The sequence below is a fragment of the Botryllus schlosseri genome, chromosome 1, assembly GCF_051294905.1.
Source record: "Botryllus schlosseri isolate E-star chromosome 1, Bs_hap1, whole genome shotgun sequence".
Lineage (NCBI taxonomy): Eukaryota > Metazoa > Chordata > Ascidiacea > Stolidobranchia > Styelidae > Botryllus > Botryllus schlosseri.
The window spans coordinates 10,819,074-10,839,564 of NC_137236.1; the positions used below are offsets into that span (position 1 = coordinate 10,819,074).

General features: G+C 40.1%; 1 protein-coding gene across 1 annotated transcript; it reads left to right on the forward strand.

Annotated features, from left to right (window-relative positions):
* Positions 1-3,843: 3,843 nt before the first annotated feature.
* LOC145439379 (intelectin-like) lies at positions 3,844-18,621 on the forward strand. Its single transcript, XM_080316865.1, has 3 exons — positions 3,844-3,922; positions 4,484-4,646; positions 18,245-18,621. Exons 1-3 carry the CDS (start codon positions 3,863-3,865, stop codon positions 18,445-18,447), a joined length of 426 nt encoding a protein of 141 aa, XP_080172991.1. The 5' UTR covers positions 3,844-3,862; the 3' UTR covers positions 18,448-18,621.
* The last annotated feature ends 1,870 nt before the right edge of the window (positions 18,622-20,491 follow it).

The following is a 20,491-nucleotide window of genomic DNA, read 5'->3' on the forward strand; positions in this document are numbered from 1 at the left end:
TTGCCCCATACGCTAAAACATGATTCGTCTAAACTTGGTGTGCGGCCTTTTTCCATCTTGGTTGACGAGGTGACGAAATTTGGTTCATCACCCCAGGTGGCACCACCAACGGTATTTTTTTTTTTTTGGGGGGGGGGGGGGGGCTGACGAAGTGCTGTTTCGGCCCTAAATAAAGGTAGATCTAGAACTGAGCTGTCGCGAGATCCATGAAGCACTTTCTAATAACAGGGAGTTACTGAAACAGATTGTTTCTGGTGAAAAGTATGGAATGTGATATGCCACGGCTCGTATAAATACAGATATATGTACAAAAACGCTTTTTCATTCTAATTTAATTTTTCGACTGTCCTTATTTTTTGGTCCATGTCGATGGCAACCCTGCGTATAACTGCTAAACTACGTAAGTAATTGCATAGCCTCAGTTTCTAGTAACCAGCCAAAATAGAGAATTGAGAAACGAATTGATAAGATGCAATACATTACCCATTTACGAAATGATATGATACAATTCCAGCCTGCGCCAATGGTTCAGGACTATATAAACTATATTCGAATTCAATTTCAATAGAACAAGAGGTTTGGTTGAGGTATAGACAGAGAACAGAAATAGACCTGTTGCTATTAAATTACTTTACTATACTAGTTTACGACAACGTAAGCTGCAAGCTTCGATCACTTCGTTTGTGGTCAATTTAATTGTGAGAGAATAATGGAGGCTCAGTTAAACGCACGATCATTGAATGATTGGTCGCTTTCGCAGGTTACACCAGCGTTTTGCGAACAATCCGAACATATGCAAGATACCGTGATTTTTATCGAAACCGATAACTTGATGACTTGAAATTGACTCGTGAAATTTGCTCCGAGTCACGAGTCAATCCCCATTTCTGATACGCCGAGTCAGGTCAAGTCAAGTCATTTTAGCAAAGTGACTCGAGTCAAGTCAAGTCATACGAAAAAGATGACTCGAGTCTGACACGAGTCATGACTCGAGTCATCCCAACACTGGCATTCAGATATCGGATCTATGAAGCATTGTGGTTATAATATCACGATTGTTCTGAAGCAATGATCGGCACTTCACGGACAATGACAGACACAGATAGTAGACAGATTGAGCATATCGCACGTCTCTTGACTGATTCATGCATTAACGATTACACTACCGGTACCAAATGATGTCGCAGTCATAACCATAACACGTCTAACCAAGTGTGGAAATAATTTCATCAATAGCTAATCCGGTCTTTTACTATTCTCAAGCACATAAATCGTCAACGTCCAACGATAACTTCATTCCTATTCCATTCCATCGTTATAACCTCGGAAATACAATTCGCCAGTAGCGGTAAACAACATCCGAAGACTGCATGACATCACAATTACTCCAAGCTCAAGTGCTCACAAATCTGTCAAAGCCAGACGGCACGGTAAAGTCACGTGATAATCATGCGCGGTTTGATTGGTTAATAACGCTACCACCAATCTCTTTGGCCGACGATGGGAAATAGAACAATCGATCTTTTGAATTCGAGAGCGATCAGTTTTTGTACATCAAAGGTGCCGCCTCGCTATAGTGAAAAAACGGTTGGGATCTCTTCTCCCTTTCACTATCTTCGCCTAGTTCGGCATTAAATATACACAATTTTGTTGACTGGGTATTGTTTCAGGTGACCGCTTCTTCGCGCCCCCCCCCCCCAGGTTGAGAACCCCTGCTGTAGACTATGGCCACGAGCCACATTATCATGAACGACCGGAAACTGTCTGCGAGCCGCAAAAAATTACGTCGCGGGGTGGATGTGTTCCTGCCCTAGATAGTCCCGACTACAGACTATCAGACTAATTATATAAAATAAGACTGGAAACTCGACTTCGATATTGCGCTGCGTAGCGTGAAAGTTGGTAAAATATACCTTTTGTTTTAGCGTCAGATTCAATCAATCCGGAATCAACAACGATAACAATAGAGACGCAGACATCGCAGAAAAACGCGAAGGCTCCATATCGCATATTTTTATTTGGGATGCTATCTTTGATTATCCTCGTAATAGCTAGCATAGCTTTACTATGTGCGATTCTGCTGAACCAAATGGTAAGTTGAGAGTACTGCGAGAGATTGCTGAACTATAAATTGGATTTATCAATCTTAGAAGCATCGAAATGAAGCAAGACTAAGTGAGTCTTGCCTCGAACTTGAACGCCACGGAGTACAGGAATCTGGACTATATAAGCTGAATTTGTTGAAGAATGGGCAGTCGTCAGAAGTGAGTACCGTAATCCGCCGTTGTATGTAATGTGTAACTGTCTTTAGGAAATGAATTCCGATTGCGAATAAATGGATCAATGAGATGGCTAATACACACATAGCAGTATAGCCAGGTCAATGCAAAAGGGTAGTTGAGAAATCATAAGTAACTTGTTCAGCAATACCTTGACCTCATGGATGCGCTGCGAAGTAGCGCGTAAGGATTATGGCAGAATATCAAAATGCGCCATATATTGCTAGTCACAACTTATTTAAATCCCCACAACAGGGTTCCCAACCTAAGGGTCATTCCTTCGGGGTCGTGGAGACGAAAATTAAATACAAAATACTGTAATAAAATGCCAATTAACAGGATTCTATCACAGGCTTGTTTCTGGAACATTTAGTTCATTTTAGTAAATAGAGAAAAATACGCCATTTGAGGAATGCGATCCCGACAACCAAGGTATCGGCGCAGTTGCACCGACTTCCTAAGGGGCGTGGTTTGTATCTGGCCATCATTATGAAGGTAAAAATGTCGGCTTCGTACAAAGCAATAGGATCAGGACGGTGTTTACTGCTTCCCCCAGTTAAACTACAAGTTACCGGTAGTGCTATGTTTCAACAGTATACACGCTAGAGGCGGCCGAATAACCCGTGCATCGCTATTTGTATTTCGTTTGACGCCAAATGTCAAGCAGCATTACTTGAATACTTCGTTTGGATATAGATATAAATTGATCCAAAAGATCTATATACGTTGCTATAGTCTTGATAGACGGAGGTTTACAAGTTCATAATTGTATCATTATTAGGCTATTAATGCGCACATAGTCACCAGTATTCCGCATGGCCAGTGAGTATGTTTGGGACATGCTGCTGACCATTTTGTAATAATCAGTACGCCAAACTAGGTGTTGGGTTGCAGAACATTTTCAAATATGTTTTAGGGTAGGAAACTCTGCCATACAGCCACGCCGTCGTACTGGTGCTGTTTCGGCAATTTATTTTTCTGCGACCAGTGGTTTGGGATACTATCATTTCGTATAGTTCAATGAATTATTTAGGTAGTTGAACCATAACAGTTTCGTAAATATGTCGTTGTTTAGCACAAAACAAGATATATCGATCTCGTTGCCCTATCTCGTAATGAAGAGCATCTATCTTAATGGCGAAGGTCTTCTGCGATATGGAAACTGATGGAGGGGGATGGTCTCTCGTTGCAAGCATTCACGAGACCGACATCAACGCTAAATGCTCTTTCGACGATCGTTGATCTGCGTACATACCTGATATTCATCGCTTCAAAGGTGCGTTAAAGAATCATGATGACATCACATTATCGAAGCGTAGCATATGCGTAATGAGTAGTAGAGTGACTATGTATATTATAGATTATGTATTGAGTATGCGGTGTCCTATACTGGGAGAAAGCCGATATTCCACCGTTGCCATCCAGTTACACCACACCAGAAATGCGCCTGTGAATGTGTATTCTATCAACGTACATAATCATGTTACATGTCGATATTTTGCTTCCGTTTAACATCATAACAGACGGATATTTGCCTAAAATAACCTGTTTTTGTTCCAGGTCAATTAAACTGGGAAAACGAAATGACATTCAGACAGGCATTATTCGATGATTATAAGAGTCCTGCGTACTATGAGATGCTTGTGAGCAATGTAATATTTATGCTATCCTTTATGACGAATTTCACCTCGCAGAAAACACAATTAGTAAAGAAATCATTGTATGATAATGCCTGGAACTTCCACAGTTACTCATATCGCAAAATCCCTCTACGATAATCTGTTGTATTAGAACTGAGTATATCACATGCATCTACGTTAAGTGAGCGTTGTCGTTCTTCCTAAACCCCTAATATTTCCTGCGTTCGTCTTCATTCAGATAACGATGGTGACATAATTCGCAATTACATAGGCTGCTTACGATAAAGTTGGCGAGTGTCAATATCTGGAAGTAGGCTATCATTTATCGCGCAGATGTAGGTTTCACCAAGGTTTTCACTGCGACCGAGAATAACTTCATGATCAATTGTCTCTCGGAGCTTTATTGCTGAATCTGATATGCAATTACGAAATTGTAGTGTAAACTAGGCATTGACTTTAACGCGCGTGAATTCGTGTATCATTCGTTGGATGATACCGCATCAAACCCGCCCGATTTTCCGTTCATTTTAGACCATACTATAACTCTGTATTTGTCTTCCACAGTCCACGGATGTAATGATCTGGCATTCCCCATCCTACGTATCTTTGCCTGTCGCGATGAGCCATTCGCATTTACGCTATAGAACAACCAACAACTTTCTTCGAAATTATGGAGGCAACTTGAAAACTTTATTCTCGAAGCATCTCCCATTGACTAACGTATCAAGTAAGACGACGTTTATTTTAGTTTATGCTCACACTCTTTACAATTCCATTATCGTCGACGAGGCTGCTACTTAAGGTATACACTAAATCGTTGAATATAGTTGCACTCGTGCTATATGCCAAATATAATGGATTATAGTACTTCGATATGGTACATAAATCGTTAACAGTTTCCAGATGACCAACTTGAATATTTGTATCTCAAGTCATGCCTGGAACTATATGCCTACTCAAAATATCACGAGGTGATAGTGTACGCCGAAAATCATATAAGGCAGTGCTTTTCAACCTTCACATTCGCACCTGCCAGCCGGAATTTTGTTTCATAAAAAATAAAATGAGGAAACTTATTACTTTTGTATTCGAAGAGCTTCTTGAAGGTACAGAGCTCCATTATTTTACGTTCATAATATTGTATTATTGATTAATCAAGTACTAAAATCACAGAGGTAGAAAATACACAGATATCGCTAGGGTTGCATTAAAAACAAACATGCTTGAAACAAGGCCCTTGTTTAAAACATTTTTTTGTTTTTTTGAAGCCATGACGTCACGAATGTTCAATTGCGACGGCATCTCGGATTGACATTTACAATTGAAAATATAGGGTAAATAGAGCTTCTTAGGCGAAATACCTGTACTATTGCTGTTGAATCGACTATTTTGAGCAGGCTTTGGCAAAGTGCGGCCCGTGCGCCAAATGCGGCCCGCTGAGCTATCCTGTGAGACCCGCGAAAGGATGCTTGGAATTGAAAATATGAAACCTATCTTGTTAATGCTGTTGCGTCGACTAAAACCATAGGATGTATAAAATGAACCGGAAATTCGTTTACTATCAAGCCTGTTCATTAACACGCCGCGATTACGCAGACCATACGTAGCCTATACCTCACATGCCTAATCCAGATGCAAGTAAATTGAATGTAGCAAATTATGCCGTTACAATTCAAGTCACAAGAAGTCACTAAACCTACTTTATTGCCATTGTCACATTACGCATTGCACGGTATGTGTTTTAAATTGTTACGTGATGCGTTTCCAAATCCCTAATTCGTAAAACAAGTCAATCAGTGCCCGAAATTTCAATGAGTATATCACCACCCAAAATGGATGCCAAAAAAAGAAACCCGAAAGTTTAAATTCAAAGAAGATTCGGAGGGCTAAATATTTGTTTTTACCCCTCATATCAGTAGTTAGTGACCAGCACATCGCCGTGTTTAAGGAGTATAATTTAAGTCGGTTCTATGACAAAACACTAAGACCGCTCGATCAAGGGATGGTAAATTTCGGAATAACTGCAAGCTTGGCTAAACAACAAGGCCATTTCTGCAAGCTGCACACTTCTCGGAAACCAGCTACCAAGCTACCAGCTTTATAGTATTCCCAGGACCGTAACTTTCGCACCTCAAACCCCTTAATAAGGGCCGACATCGACGGGCGCCCAAAATTGTTTCGTGATTGAACATAAATTAAGGAGTATTTCATTCAAAAACTTATGCAAATTCTTTCAAATTTAGAGAGCAATGGCTTATAGAACTGGGTATTTCGGCGTCCGCCATTACCACGCCCCGACGCACCTATGCACATGAAGTTTAGGCTAACACGGGATTACGAGAATGCGCTACAATTGTAACTGCTGATCAAATTAACTAAGTAAAGGTAAAAAAGCTCAACGGCGAGAAAACCTTGGACGAAAAGGACTGTAGTTATGTGACTGAAAACCACGATGTCCAACCGTCTATGGGCAATGTTTGCCAGTGAAGAAATACCAATTGGGAATCGTGCGCGTCTTTTAGTTTGGTTCGCTTTGGCGATTTCAATATCTTTTCACATAGCAAACGGGGGGTCACGAAATACTAACTTGTAACGAAGTAATTATACCAGTGGGTCCTCGGTAATATCTGCAAGATAGCGCCTCACTCAGCTCTAGCGGTGAGACTGAATACATGGGCTGGGAAAGGATAAAAATATAGCAATATGTATGCAATTACCAATATTATTGAACGATTGAATAAATCATGAATAAATTTCGCGCTTCGCGCGACTAGCGCTTACAGCGATGCCATATTAGTGTATAAATGAAATCTTGCTCAGAAGTAGTGTTAAAAACGTGCACCCTGACGGGGCCTGGTCTGTCAGTTTGTTAGACTGCGTCGGCCATCCCGAATATTTGTTAATCTATTATTAGAAAAACGCGAATAGAGGTTTGAAGATAGTTCCAAATGCATCATAATAAACATTGTTTAAAAATATGACGGCAGATAAATATCTTTTTGATAATTAACCGTCACTTTTTTATCTCCCAATATCAACACATCCACTGAGCACCATTTAGTGTAATTCACTGCTTTAAATGTTAAAATAAAATCAATACGCTGGAGAATACAGCTAAAATTTCTGACTCGGCCCGCTAACATATTTTGTGCTTCTCATTTAACCCGCAGAGAAAAATATTCGCCCACCCCTGATTTTGAGGGCTGTAACCATCCCATATCAATATACGTCGGCTATATTGGGTGGTAATTGTCCTTAGGGTCATACAACATGTTTTTTGGAAAGTATGTACGCAATTATTCCAGAATTTTACAACTTGAAAAAAAAGAAATTTTTAAAGGCCTTTGTTGAAAACACTGTTTAAAACATGTTTTTAACAAAAACATTGTTTGTTTCTAATGTAACCCTAGATATTATCACACTGCCGTTGTTCTTAAGGTGTTCGTTGCCTTTTTCGGGGTTATTTCCTTCGAATCTCAAAGGGCGAACCCATGAACAATATTGACTAGCAACAATAACACTTATCCACGAAATCGGCATGGTACGTTATCGTGGTGTGAATTTATTCACATTTAGAACGCAGAAAAGAGTAAAACTGCGCTTGAATCGTAGCATCAATTTTGCGAATAGCACCTTTGGTTAATTTTCTTTCAACATTTGACAAGATGCTTCAACGTACTAAGCTGTATGTTAACTGACTGGATGGTACGGTGGGCGTTAAAAACATAAATACAGTGCTATGCAAACCCATACAATCCGAATTATTGATGACGGTTACTTGAGAATAGGCTTAGGCTTCATTCACCTCTTATCTATGCAGTAAACAAATCTACATATCTTTTACGAAGAGCGCACATACATCAGATTCATGATTAACAGACAGATATATCGGCCAGGGTTGCCAACGGCGGAATGGCTCTTAGGGCAATCGTACAATATTGACAAACTGACTGAAATATTGCCAAATTATCTTTAATGTCCCAAATATCCCTATACATAAAGAGAAATAACTACGGATGGTGTGAACCTCTGAAGGGTTCAGGCTCGTGTGAACGCGAACCTTTGTGAAAGGTGCTGGGTAAACGCAAACACATATTGCTAATTCCAACCCTACATTTCAGTGACGTGATAGCCTATATCAGTGGTCGGGTGGCTAGCGAGCCATATGGCTCTTTTGGGTATAAGATATGGCTCTTTAATTTTGTACTCAATTTTATCGATATTCCAGCAACTTGTTAGTAAATTTTCATAACGACCATAATAATTATTCTGGCAGCATAAACAATAAATATGTCCTTCAGAGGTCAAGAGAATCACGTAACCATGGTTAAGGCCTCGGCTCCATTTATAAAATCCTCAAATTTAAGTTGCAGTAGCGCCAGAGACCAAGTCTTTCGCGAGTTACACGAACCCGTTATCGCGAGCCGCGTAATCTGGGATTGCACTATACGTTAAATCAATGGTTCCCAACGTGGGCGATATCGCCCCCCAGGGGGCGATTTGGCGGTCCAGGGGGGCGAAAATAGCGAAGGGGGCGATAGGGGGGCGAAAACGGACGAAGGGGGCGATAGGGGGCGATGGCGCGTTGAAACCGCTATATTGGAGTCTAGGACCGCAATTACCGCACCCCAAACCCCCAATTGGGATGGGAGGCCCGAGCTCGAAGGGTCCCAAAATTTGTTCATGAATTAACATGAATTAGAGTAATATTTGGGAAATTTATGCAACTTTTTAAAAATATTTTCGCGCTGCGCGCGATTTAGCGATGTCACATTTCTTGCTTATTGGATAACCGTCACCCAAGAAATAATACGCATGAGATATAGAAAAAGGCATCGCTCAGCCATTACCACGCCATGACGCAGCAAGGCATATGAAATTTCAGGCCATGTAACATGCGACTTCGAGAAGTGTGCCAGAACGAGAAAACCTTGGCGGAAAAGCACTGTCTTTATGCTGACCGACTTCGATATATGTACCATATATGATACACATATATGTGTAATTGTCCATAGGCCCCTAAATCGCTGGCGCCAAATGTTCCTGTCCTGGCAATCAGAATCCCACAAGACAAATGCCATCCCGCAGAGAAAAATCAATTGTGAGTGCAGAAATAACAATTCTAAATCGTGTTCGTCTTTTAGTTCAGTACGTATGGGCGATTTGAATATCTTTTGACATAGCAGACATGCCACGAAATGCCATCACCTAACGAAGTCTTTATACCCACGGGTCCGCCAGAATATTTTTAATTAATAATTACGGATCCTACATTTTCCAAGACACCTCACTCAGCTCTACCGGTAAATCTGAATACATGAGCAGAGAGAGGATAAAAAATTGACAGCAATATATATGCAATTCCCCAACATATTGACCGATCCAATCATGGATGATGGAAATTTTTCGCGTTTCACGCGAATTAAGCCGACTAACTAACTAAAGAGTCCAATAGTTTTTGCTGAGAAGTAGCGGTAAAGAGGTATCGCGGGCAAAGCCCCCCCCCCCATACGTTTGGTTTATCACCATATCGGGGCCCAAAGACACACGTTTTGGGGGCTGACGAAGTGCTGTTACGGTCCTTTTGGAGTCAAGTCGGAGAAATGACCTTTTTTAGGTCAAATCGTCGGCGATTACAGTTTGTATGCCTATTTTTCGGTTCCCAATATTTGGGGGGCGATGATCGGTGCGGAGCTTGAAAAGGGGGCGATGAGTCGAAAAAGGTTGGGAACCACTGCGTTAAATGATAGAAGAGAATTGCAGATATTGGGATTCCTACCTAACAATCAAGTTTACAAATACACATTGTCTTCCTGATCCACAACGAGAATTAAACTGCCTTTGAAGTGACATTAACAATTAAAAATCCGAATTACAAACAATACTTAGCTATCCTCGTTCTTGATTCGTAAGTAGCTTTCTTGTACTGCCGTTAAAATAAAGGCTGGTGTGTTGTGCAACGTTCATGTTACCGCTTAATAATTTGAGAATTCAGAAGTCGATCATTTTTTTTGATGAACCCAGTCATATCATATTTATTTCAGAAAGAATTGCAATACATACAAATGTAAAAGTAAAATAGAATATGTAATATTAAAAACAAAATCTCACTCACACTTTCTCAGCATACAAACGCATGAAAGGGAACAGACGCAATAAATATTCAATTCACTCTCACATTCATACTCAAACTCCCACTCGTGTATCGCAATTTTCCTTCATTCTGGTCCGACATCCTCGCTCTTGGTTCCGTCATCATTACCATCATTCCCCGCCAGTTTGGTCTCCTTTGTTTTGATCCTCGTCGTCATCGCTGTTGTTTCATCGCTCTTCTCGTCATGTTTCTTTTACCAAACGCATTTTGTCATTGTGTTGGTTCGTTTTCATCCCCGATAAAGGCTAGTTCATATCGGACTGGTTGTTCCTCAAGTGTATTTCTAAAGAATTTTTTCCTTTTAACTTATCCTTTCAATGTTTTTGTCGTCATTTGTTTGATTTTCTCGAACGAGTTGGTTATGACTTTGTTGGCTTTGTCCAGCGTAAATTTCTGTTTCATTATTCCTTTCTCGATTATACTAAGAACCGTCTAATCTTCAGATCCCTCTAAACCTTTGTTATAAAAGATGTGGTCTTTTCGGAGATAATTAGTTCTCAGTTGTCTTCTGAAATTATTATATAGCTTTCTTGTGAATTGGCATTTAGTAAGATGTGATCTAAATTATCTTCTTTCTGCTGACAGAATTTGCAGTTCGTATTCATTCTTCCTTGTGTCCCTATGTTGAATAAATTTAGTCTTCTTTTGTCATCTCCTAGGAATTATCCTTTCAGAGCCACTGTTATATTTATGATTCTTTCTTGATTTGTGATCTCGTTATTGCAAGCTTTATCCACGGTAATTTTTTCGCAATCTTTCGGGTTTGCTGTGGGCAAAGTCTTACTTGCTGTTGACTCTTTCTTCTTCTTAATTTCTTTATATATATATATCTATGGGTGGCTTTCGCCCATGATTCATCTGTCCAGTTCATTTTATTCGCCACCTCTATTATATTTTCCCATTCTTGTGTGATGGTTTCTTTATGTGGCGAAGAGTTATTATATAATTTTCGGTTTATTTTGAGTATTTTTGATTCTAGTTGGTAAATTGCCTCATGATGCCAAAGTTCAGTTGGCTCTTCCATTGTTTTTAGGATCTTGAATTTTTCCATTTTACACGCTTCGAATTTACTTTTGATGCACGGTATCTTCAATTTTCCCATGATTTCAGAAGATATCGGATGTGATCTTTTTATCGCTTCCATTTGTTCCGGATACCAGATAAATTTGAAAAACATGTTGTTCATTCTATCTATTTTTTTCTTCGGAGCTTCTCTTATTCTAGCATTGTATATTATTTTTGTTGCTGCCAAACTTTGGAGTAATATTTCTTCTCCAAACCATGTTAGTTTTCTTTCCTTGTGCATGTGGATGAGTCTATTGATTTGTTCTATTTCAGGGGTTCTCAGCCCTTTCTTGGCCGTGGCCCATTTTCCTGTTTGAAAATGTGCTGTGGCCCACCTGATATCTTAGAGTCATAATCTTGTTTAATGCTTGGTCACGGACAGCGCCGATATGCCTATTTCTCTAAAATATGCGCGTTTTTCTCTAATGGATGATATTTAAATCTCGATCTCCCGGGATAAGAAATCGCGCCAGGCGCGAAAATTTTTTCACATTGAATAAATATCCTCCAATAAACGACCAACGACATAATCTTGGGCCCCTTCGAGTTCCCCAATTGGGGGTGTGGGTGCGGTAGTTACGGCCCTGGTAGATCATAAGCTAAAACTCATAAGTAGACTATTTTCGTCCGCTGCTCCATTCGCGTAGCGAAACACAATGCTCAGATTCCCGCACTGTGTGATTGGGACTTTAGTGATACTATTGAAGGAATATTACAATCATTCTGTGCCGGCATCGAACAATTCATTGGTGGATGGGGTACTACAGAGAAGTGAAGAAATATTTTTCAATATGCATGATGTACTTTGTATGTCTTGTACCAAAACAACTGAAGTTGCGATGTCAGAATATTCAATCCAATGATACAATCCATTCCTGTGACTCTTTCATTATGTACAATGATTTCCAGGCCGGACATTTTAAACAGACTTCAACGATTATTGCGCTCCTATAAATCCTCAATCCATTAAGATTCGTTGAGGTGGTGCAGTATACCTCCGCCAGAAGTTGCTAATAATTTGCAATTATGGCTATTTTAGCTTAAAATAATACGGCCTGCCGAAGTACAGTAAATCTGTTCATCAATTTCACTTCATTGCGAGTTCATTGCATACCCCTATCAACGGCATACGTCATATGACGCTGCCGGAATACTTGGTTACTTCAGCATTATCTTCCAGTTATTATACGCTTGAAATTATATTAGTTGCTGTTAGCCATAGGTTGTCATAGCCAGTAGAAAAAGCAACCGTTTCTCCCTAACGTTTTCGATATGTACACGCTGACTTCATACGTGCCACTACGTCTAATCAGGGTCGGATAAAAAGCTTTGTAGCTATGTGCCCTACGTATAATTAGATAATACGAATATATTTTTAGCGAATAACATATGAAATATAACTAAACCTACATTAATTCTGAAATTTTCTAAATAGCTCTGTGGTCCACCTCAAAATGTTATGTGGCCAACCAGTGGGCCATGACCCACCATTTGAGAACGCCTGTCCTATTCCTTTGTCCCAAGTCAAATTTATGTAGTTTTTTCCGAAGTGTTGGCCTAATGTTTTGGTTGTTGGTGTAATATTTCCTCTATATCAGTGGTTCCCAACCTTTTTCGACTCATCGCCCCCTTTTCAAGCTTCACACCAATCATCGCCCCCCAAATATTGGGAACCGAAAAATAGGCATACAAACTGTAATCACCGGCGAGTTGACTAAAGAAGGTCAACTTTTCGACCTCGAAATGTACTTTTACAGCTAAATTTTCGCGAGTTGACTAAAACAAAACTGTCATTTTTCTGGTTAGACTCCAATATAGCCGTTTTAACGCGCCATCGCCCCCTATTAGTGCGGAGCATGGACCGGAGCTGGATTTGATATCCGGCCGGATTTTTTCAATTCTGGCCGGACCGGATTGGAGCCGGATCCGTACTTTTTCTGATACGGCCGGAGCTGGATCGTAGCCGGATCAATACTTTTTTAATAAGGCCAGAATCTTTATGGATAAGCATGACGTTTGTAACTAAATAACTACCAACGAACAACACGCCAAGTCAGTGCAAAAAGAAACGAGCCATAGTTTTGAATTCACGGAACCACCGTACCGTGTTGGGTCGGATTTCCGGCAGGATATTTTCAGTTTTGGCCGGATCGGAGCCGGTTCAGTACTTTTTCCTGATATGGCCGGAGCCTGACCAGAGAATTGGCAAACCGGATCGTAGCCGGACCAGAGAATTTGTCGATCCGCTCCGCACTACCCCCTATAGCCACCTTCGTCCGTTTTCGCCCCCCCCCCATATCGCCCCTTCGTTATCTTTTCCCCCCTAGACTGCCAAATCGCCCCCTGGGTGGGGGTGGGGCGATATCGCCCACGTTGGGAACCACTGCTCTATATTCTTCTTCATGGATTATGCCTGGTTTAGTTATGAGAATTTCTGTTTTGATTTATTTAGAATTTGTCCTGTAGCTCCGCGGAAGCAATCTAATTCTTCGAAGACTATTTGTAGTGATTTCTCGTCTTTTACTACCGCAGTAAGGTCGTCTGCATACTGCCGTAGTCTTAATTCATTTTCCCCTTTTTTAATCCATTTATATTATTATTTTTCATTATCTTTCTCGCTAAAGGGCCTGTCGTCATTGCGTACAGACACATACTAAGGGGACATCCTTGTCGGAGCCCCTGGTTATCTGTATGTTCGTAGTTAAGGTACCATTTATCTGGACCGGATGTAAGAATTTCCTTACAGATTTTCTACTAATCTTCTTATGGCCACTGGTATGCCGTAGGATTCTAAAATTTTGGAGAGATAGCCGTGATGTACCCTATCGAAAGCCTTATCTTTATCAAATGATACTACTATTACGTCCGTTTTCCTGTAGTAGTTTAATATCAGTTATTATGTATTCTGAGCTGTACGATGAATTACGCTATCACAGGATAAGTAGTTGTCTATGAGTTTTGACAGAGAAAATATGGCGCCAACGACGAATTCCATGTAGTGGGTTCGATTTAGTACTGGCATGACGCCATGAATTTTCAATTGTGAGGTGCAATGGATTTACATTAATGGTTGTTTGGGAGTTAAAATGGAAAATGTAGGGCCAACATGGCTATTCAGACGATAAAGGTTCCCGACCACTGGCCTATTTTAATGTACGTGATACCTAGAGACGACTCGGGACACATACCTCCACAATGCTGAAGTACATATTGACGTTTTAAACGTCGCCAAATGCATCAACTGGGGCAATCAAATGATATATTGTTGTCCCATAAAATCAATATATTCCGTCGCTTTGCCAACCATTTCGACGAGGGCTTGCAAGGGAATATAAGCTTACGCCTTCACGGTATGGGCGAGATCGGACAATATATTCGGCGTCTGAGTATTGCTACGTTGATATTGAGCAGAGTGTAAGACGGGTTTCTATACTTGCTACCGATATTACCCCAATAACAAGTTATACAGCCGTAACCAACACCCCAGTCGCACGTAATTGGTTTTTATGATATAATAAACATATGAAGTCAAGATTGTCCCTGTACGCCTGCTAGATTTTTTACATCAGACAACTACATCAATTTCATCGATTGGTTGAATAAGCATTATTCGCTGACTACATGTAGTGTATTTAGCTCTTGATGTTGTGTGATTGCGTGTCAAGCTCACGGCAGAGAGTCACTAAATAGTGAATATACACAAATGGAAAGCTGGATATTTCGAGCAAACTTTTGTAACAAAGCAAATAAAATATTTGAGATTGTCAAGGTGCATGCTCGTTTGGTGTTGCTTTTTCATGCGGCCAGCGGCATGCATAGAGTGGCCCGCAGTTGGAATGCAAGAAATTTCATACAAAGATGCTATAATGAAGTGAAATTGTAATATATGAAAAAGTTTCACAGTGCGGAACCTACCAAGGTTCGTTTGTGAACGTGAACCTCGAAATTTCCGAGGTTCACACACAGAACGCGAACGTGAACCTCACGCTCACACCATCCCTAGTGATAAGTTTCAACAGTCTGATGAAGCTTGATTTAGGCTGCAGAAAGAATATCGTAAGATATGAGTGTTGGTGGATATGATTTGCTCTACAGAGGGTGTTCAAGTTAAATCCGTAGAGTTCGCAATATGACAAAATTTGAAGTACAAACAATTCGGTACGAATACGAATAAGGCAAATTTATCCAATGAATCAGCAAGCTTAGTTGCATCGTCAGATAATTATATGTAGGCCTATGCCTTAACGATCTAGACTAGGCCTGAGATCATCAGTCCAAGAACAGGAAACGTGTCGAAGCACAAATGGTGTAGTTCGCATTACAAATAGGCTTTTGCAAGGGTCATTAGATAACATTCCAGCGACACACTTACAAGTGAATTCTGATAAGTAAGCATCTGATAAGTGCCCAGCATAACCCGCTGATTAAGCCGATCCCTAGAGCAGTGCTTTTCAACCTGTGTGACGGTTCGCACTTGTGCGAATGAAAAAAATTTGCAGTGCGAATGACGAAGGTGGCGCGAACAGTGCGTATGAAAATCCGGATCAAGTGCGAATGGAAATCGTGAATAATTGTTAAATTTTCTGACTTGGAATAATTCAAATAAACCTAATCGGAAATTTAAGGTCAGTTTAACTTTTGCAGTGGCGACGCAATTGTAAAAACTTGTTTACTTACGACGCACCGCTATTCGTAGCTCTCACAAGCCGTAGTGAATGACTTCAAATTGATTTTCTGTTTTCTTTCGCTAAACAATCATCATATTTTCGTAATAACTGTTCGATTAGCGCGAGGCACGAGAATAGTAGTACATACCATCATTACAGACTCACATTTGCAAGTTACTGTAACGCAAATTTTTACCCCTTCGCAGGTAAAATATGGCTTTATCGTGAGAATTCTTGATAAGATTTGTCCGACTTGTTTTTCTGGGATGAGTTCATTTCGAGCCAACCCCTTCTGGCTAGGGGCACATGAAGACGTACATTTTGGCCAACAAACCGCTGACAAAATGTGGTGCCAAAAACATAAGCGGCGACAAAACCTTGGTCTAAAAATGACCGATTCTGGATGGCCAAACTTCTCGATATAGATATGCTCCGTTGTCGGCACGGACCATTCCCGTTCTTGCAATCGGAGTAAACAAGTAGTAAAACTGCGACACGCAGAGGAATTTAATTTGCCCTTATTTGAAATCACGTGCGTCAGACATGTTTTGTTGAGCTGTGGTGGGTAGAATTGTGGTGTGCGCGTTCTGTATGTCATACATGTTCTCAAAATCGTAGCTTACAACTGTAATATTCAAAATGATTTTTTTTTCATGGGTGAGGCTCGGGTCGCTTTACCGTTATTAAACTGTTCTGAGTTCTCAATTTAGATTGAGCTAAAGAGCAGAACACACAGCATCGTGAGCATATTTGCTCGTCTCATATAATCGCGAGACAGAAGTTAGAGTTCGCTACCATATGATCCGCTACTCCAATGTGCCCACTCTCCTTGATCGTTTTTGCACCTTATATTCCAACACATAAGGCAAAAGCCTCAAAACAAACATGTGGTATTTTCACCTTTTCGACAAACTGGAGCCTCCGCGGGACCTTTGTGTCAGCTCTCAAATACCATTTCCGCCAGCAGGCATTTTTCACTCGCGAAAAATACGCTGTGTGTTGGATAGGAGTACAGAACAGATTTTAAGACCTGGCCATCCAAGCACTAGTAGACGTTCTTGTAGTGTACAAAACCCAAAAACTTGTTTGGCCGAGAAGGGTTTTAGTGAAATAATTGAAATCAAAACGAGCAAAAAAAGTTGCCTTTTTAATGGGACACTTGATAGCTTAAGTTACATAGCAGCTAATTTGTTGCACATCCGAACAAAATGTTGTTAAGTATCTTCATCTTTTTGTATAACAATTTTCGATTAGTTTGTGCGAATCAAATTTATTTTACAAATAACGTGCGAATGGAGTTCAAAAAGGTTGAAAAGCACTGCCCTAGAGCATTCAAAACGTCACCTATACTACAGCTTCTGCCCAATAAGATCACCATCAATAAGATCATCGATAATAATCCATCAATAAGATCCATAAGATTCAATAAGACCACCATCAATAATCCATCAATAAGATCCAATAAGACCACCATCAGTAAGATCATAAGATATACTGTCATCGGTAAGCTTTATATTGGTATTCGCTAATGATGTATACCTTCTGAAATGGGGAATTCGTCCACCACTTGCATAAGCGCCTTTGCTTTCCCTTGATGAAAACACGGCATGTAGGCTACAGCCATTTCCTTCACAATAAATCAGTCATGCTGTAAAAGTTTTTGTGCAGCAGCTGTTGTTTGTTCATCATGTATTTCGTACCTCAACATGTCATGAATTAATCTTGAATCCTCATCTGCCAACCTACCAATAATGCGCTTTCAGAATCCCAGCCGGTAGCAGACTCCTTGAACACCTAATCAGGAAGCTGCTGGTGTCGTGATCATTGAAGCATATACGATTAGCCAATAAAGAGCCGTGGTTATGTGACTACGTAGTCTTATCGTCGTTCTATGATCGGCGGCACGTCCATTCTTGGGCGGCTACTTTCAAACGCTTTGATTGAAATCTTAACGGTTTCATCTGAGCTTGTTTCAGCCTCATTTTTTTTATATCAATAATCTATAGAATGAGACACGATCATGGAGCATGAGAATCTTAATTTTGACAACCCTAATGGACAATTATCATTCGCACTCATTCGGATTTTTCATTCGCACCGTTCGCACCGCGCTTGTCATACGCACAAGTGCGAACCGTCACACAGGTTTAAAAGCACAGGTATAGGGTATATATTTCTCTATCACAGGCTATTCAACGATATTCATCGCCTCTACTAACGCACTGCTCCCGTTTCAAAAAAACTTCGATTACTAAATACTATTTCTTCGACATTGTTTTAGTAACTTGGAGTCCACTTGATAGTTTAAGCTTGATGCGATACGTATACGTATGAATTATATGACTCACACCATTTAACGGTGTAATTTTCATTCTTTTTCCCAAGATAATAAAAATCGAATGACAAATATTTCAACACCCATTTAATTACACCTTACAGATTCGAACATCACCAGAAAATTCCTGAAACCGCTGATTGAATCATTCTCCGAAATCAAGCAATCGATTTCTGGATGGTATGAATATAAAAATCTGCTGAAATTCGGAAAATCATCAATCGCAGATACAAATATGGTGGTCGAAATGACAAATAAGGTAGTAAAAAGTCATTTTAGGTTCCTACCGCAATGCGATTATCTGTGATGGTTACCTCGTCAAGACGTGTACGAGATGTTGTATTTCCTCGTTGATTTATTTGGTTTTCAAATCGGGTATTGATGAATATGAGAGATGTCATTTAAAAAGTACGACACCGTAATGCAAAATGATTTCTCAGAGCGTTAAATTAATTGGACGATCCAATAATATTTTCGATAAAAGTGAGACAATGACTTATCATTGTATTGTATTTAGCATGATATTGTCATCACCATTTCAAACTTCTATTTGATGATTAACTACGTTCGCAATAAGTAACGCGAATAACGTGTGAACCGTAATAGCAAAAATGTCCCCCAAAACGGCAATTTGCTGTTCCACCAAACTATTAATGTTATCAGTTCTAATTTGGTGCCATTTTGGGGAGTTTTCGATCGAAAACATAAATTCAGCAAAATATTGACGCAGAAATCAATATTTTCTTTAGGATGCGCGTGATGCTTAGAAAACGGCTTCGGGCTCCCCAAAAGACAAAACTTCAAGAGGAGATGGATTTCTAGGAAGTACCGTGTCTATAGTTAACCCCAATATTGATTTGTTAGTTCATGGGTGGCCATCTGGCCAATATGCGGCGGTAGGTCCAAAATTATGCGGCCATCGACCAATGTTCTCTGTAAGTTGCGCGCGTGCACAATTGCGCAGTTCTGACACTGTTTATGACAACAAAAAATCCGAAGTGATGACCTTATTTTAGTCGTTATGCACTGTTGTCCAAGGGACTGCGCAGTGAATTGTTGAGTGCGCGCAGACTCGTGAAAAATAGGTAGTAAGATCGTCTTCTATAAATACCCTTCATCCGATTTTACTCCACCATGCGAAGCCTTGGAACCCTGATTGGCCATGTCTCAGCATACGAGTCATAGTGCAAAGCTACGAACGTTGCAGGAAATAACACATTTCCGAAGTCATGATCATCCCACAAGATTGTCAACAAGTGCAATAAAATCGGTATGGTCGAAAAAATGCCGAAGTATCTCTAATGTGACGGATAACACGCATTATGTTCTGATTGGTGGCATAAAAGGTATATATTTGAACTTTGACAGAGAACATTCTGCTGTTCCGTCATAATGAGTGATACTGAATGCTCGACTCGTTATTTAAAAGTTCAGCTGGACTCAATTGGTTCGTGGCCGATGAGAGTCGTTCAAATAGTACTATTCACTGTTACATAAGGTTACCATATTTTAAGATCCCAAAAGAGAACACTTTTCAAAGATTCTGAAAGCTCTAGTAACAAAAATGAAAACTGGTGATTTCAAAAAAAAATTCAACCAATAGTACTGTGTTGACTAAAAAATGGCCATCACTTTGACTCGACTCCCATCTTACCCGCTTTTAACGATAAGTATGTGATGTTCACATAAAAGGGGTCATATTTCCCAGCTCTACTCCTCCTGGAATACCCCTCGCGCCGTGTTTTTCGTTGATTGTCATGCCAACTCCGGTGTTCGCTACGAGTTGAGTTTTGAATGGCATTTTATTACTTTTCTTGAGGAAGAGGGCAAATTCTCAGAAAAAATGACATTTATGCGTCCTCCGAGTACACTTTGAATTGATTGAAGACAAAAGAGGACAAGTCCTCAAGAGAACGTATGATAGCCCTACAGTTACAGCCGTGAAGACGCGAAAAGTTGTATGTCATCATATGAAAACTGTACTACAATTCAACGCAAGTTGGTGGGAATGACATCCCGTGAAGCCATGATCGACCCATACATCACTGTCAGAAAGTGCAAGAAATAGGTATTGTCGAAAAACTACCAAATTACCTTCAAAGTGATGAAGAACCGCCGCAAAATGTTGGTTGCAAAATGTTGAAATATTTAAACTTTCAACAAGCACTCTGCATATTATTGTAACGTCATAATCACTGATACTAGATTACCGGACTTAAAGTGTAATACTTGATTCACTATCGATTCACTGTTTTTGCTCCATCCTTCTTACATAGGATGAGATATAATTATTCGATACATTGTGAAATCATGATTCTGCTAATTCAGGAATACAAGTCCAAGTATCTTGA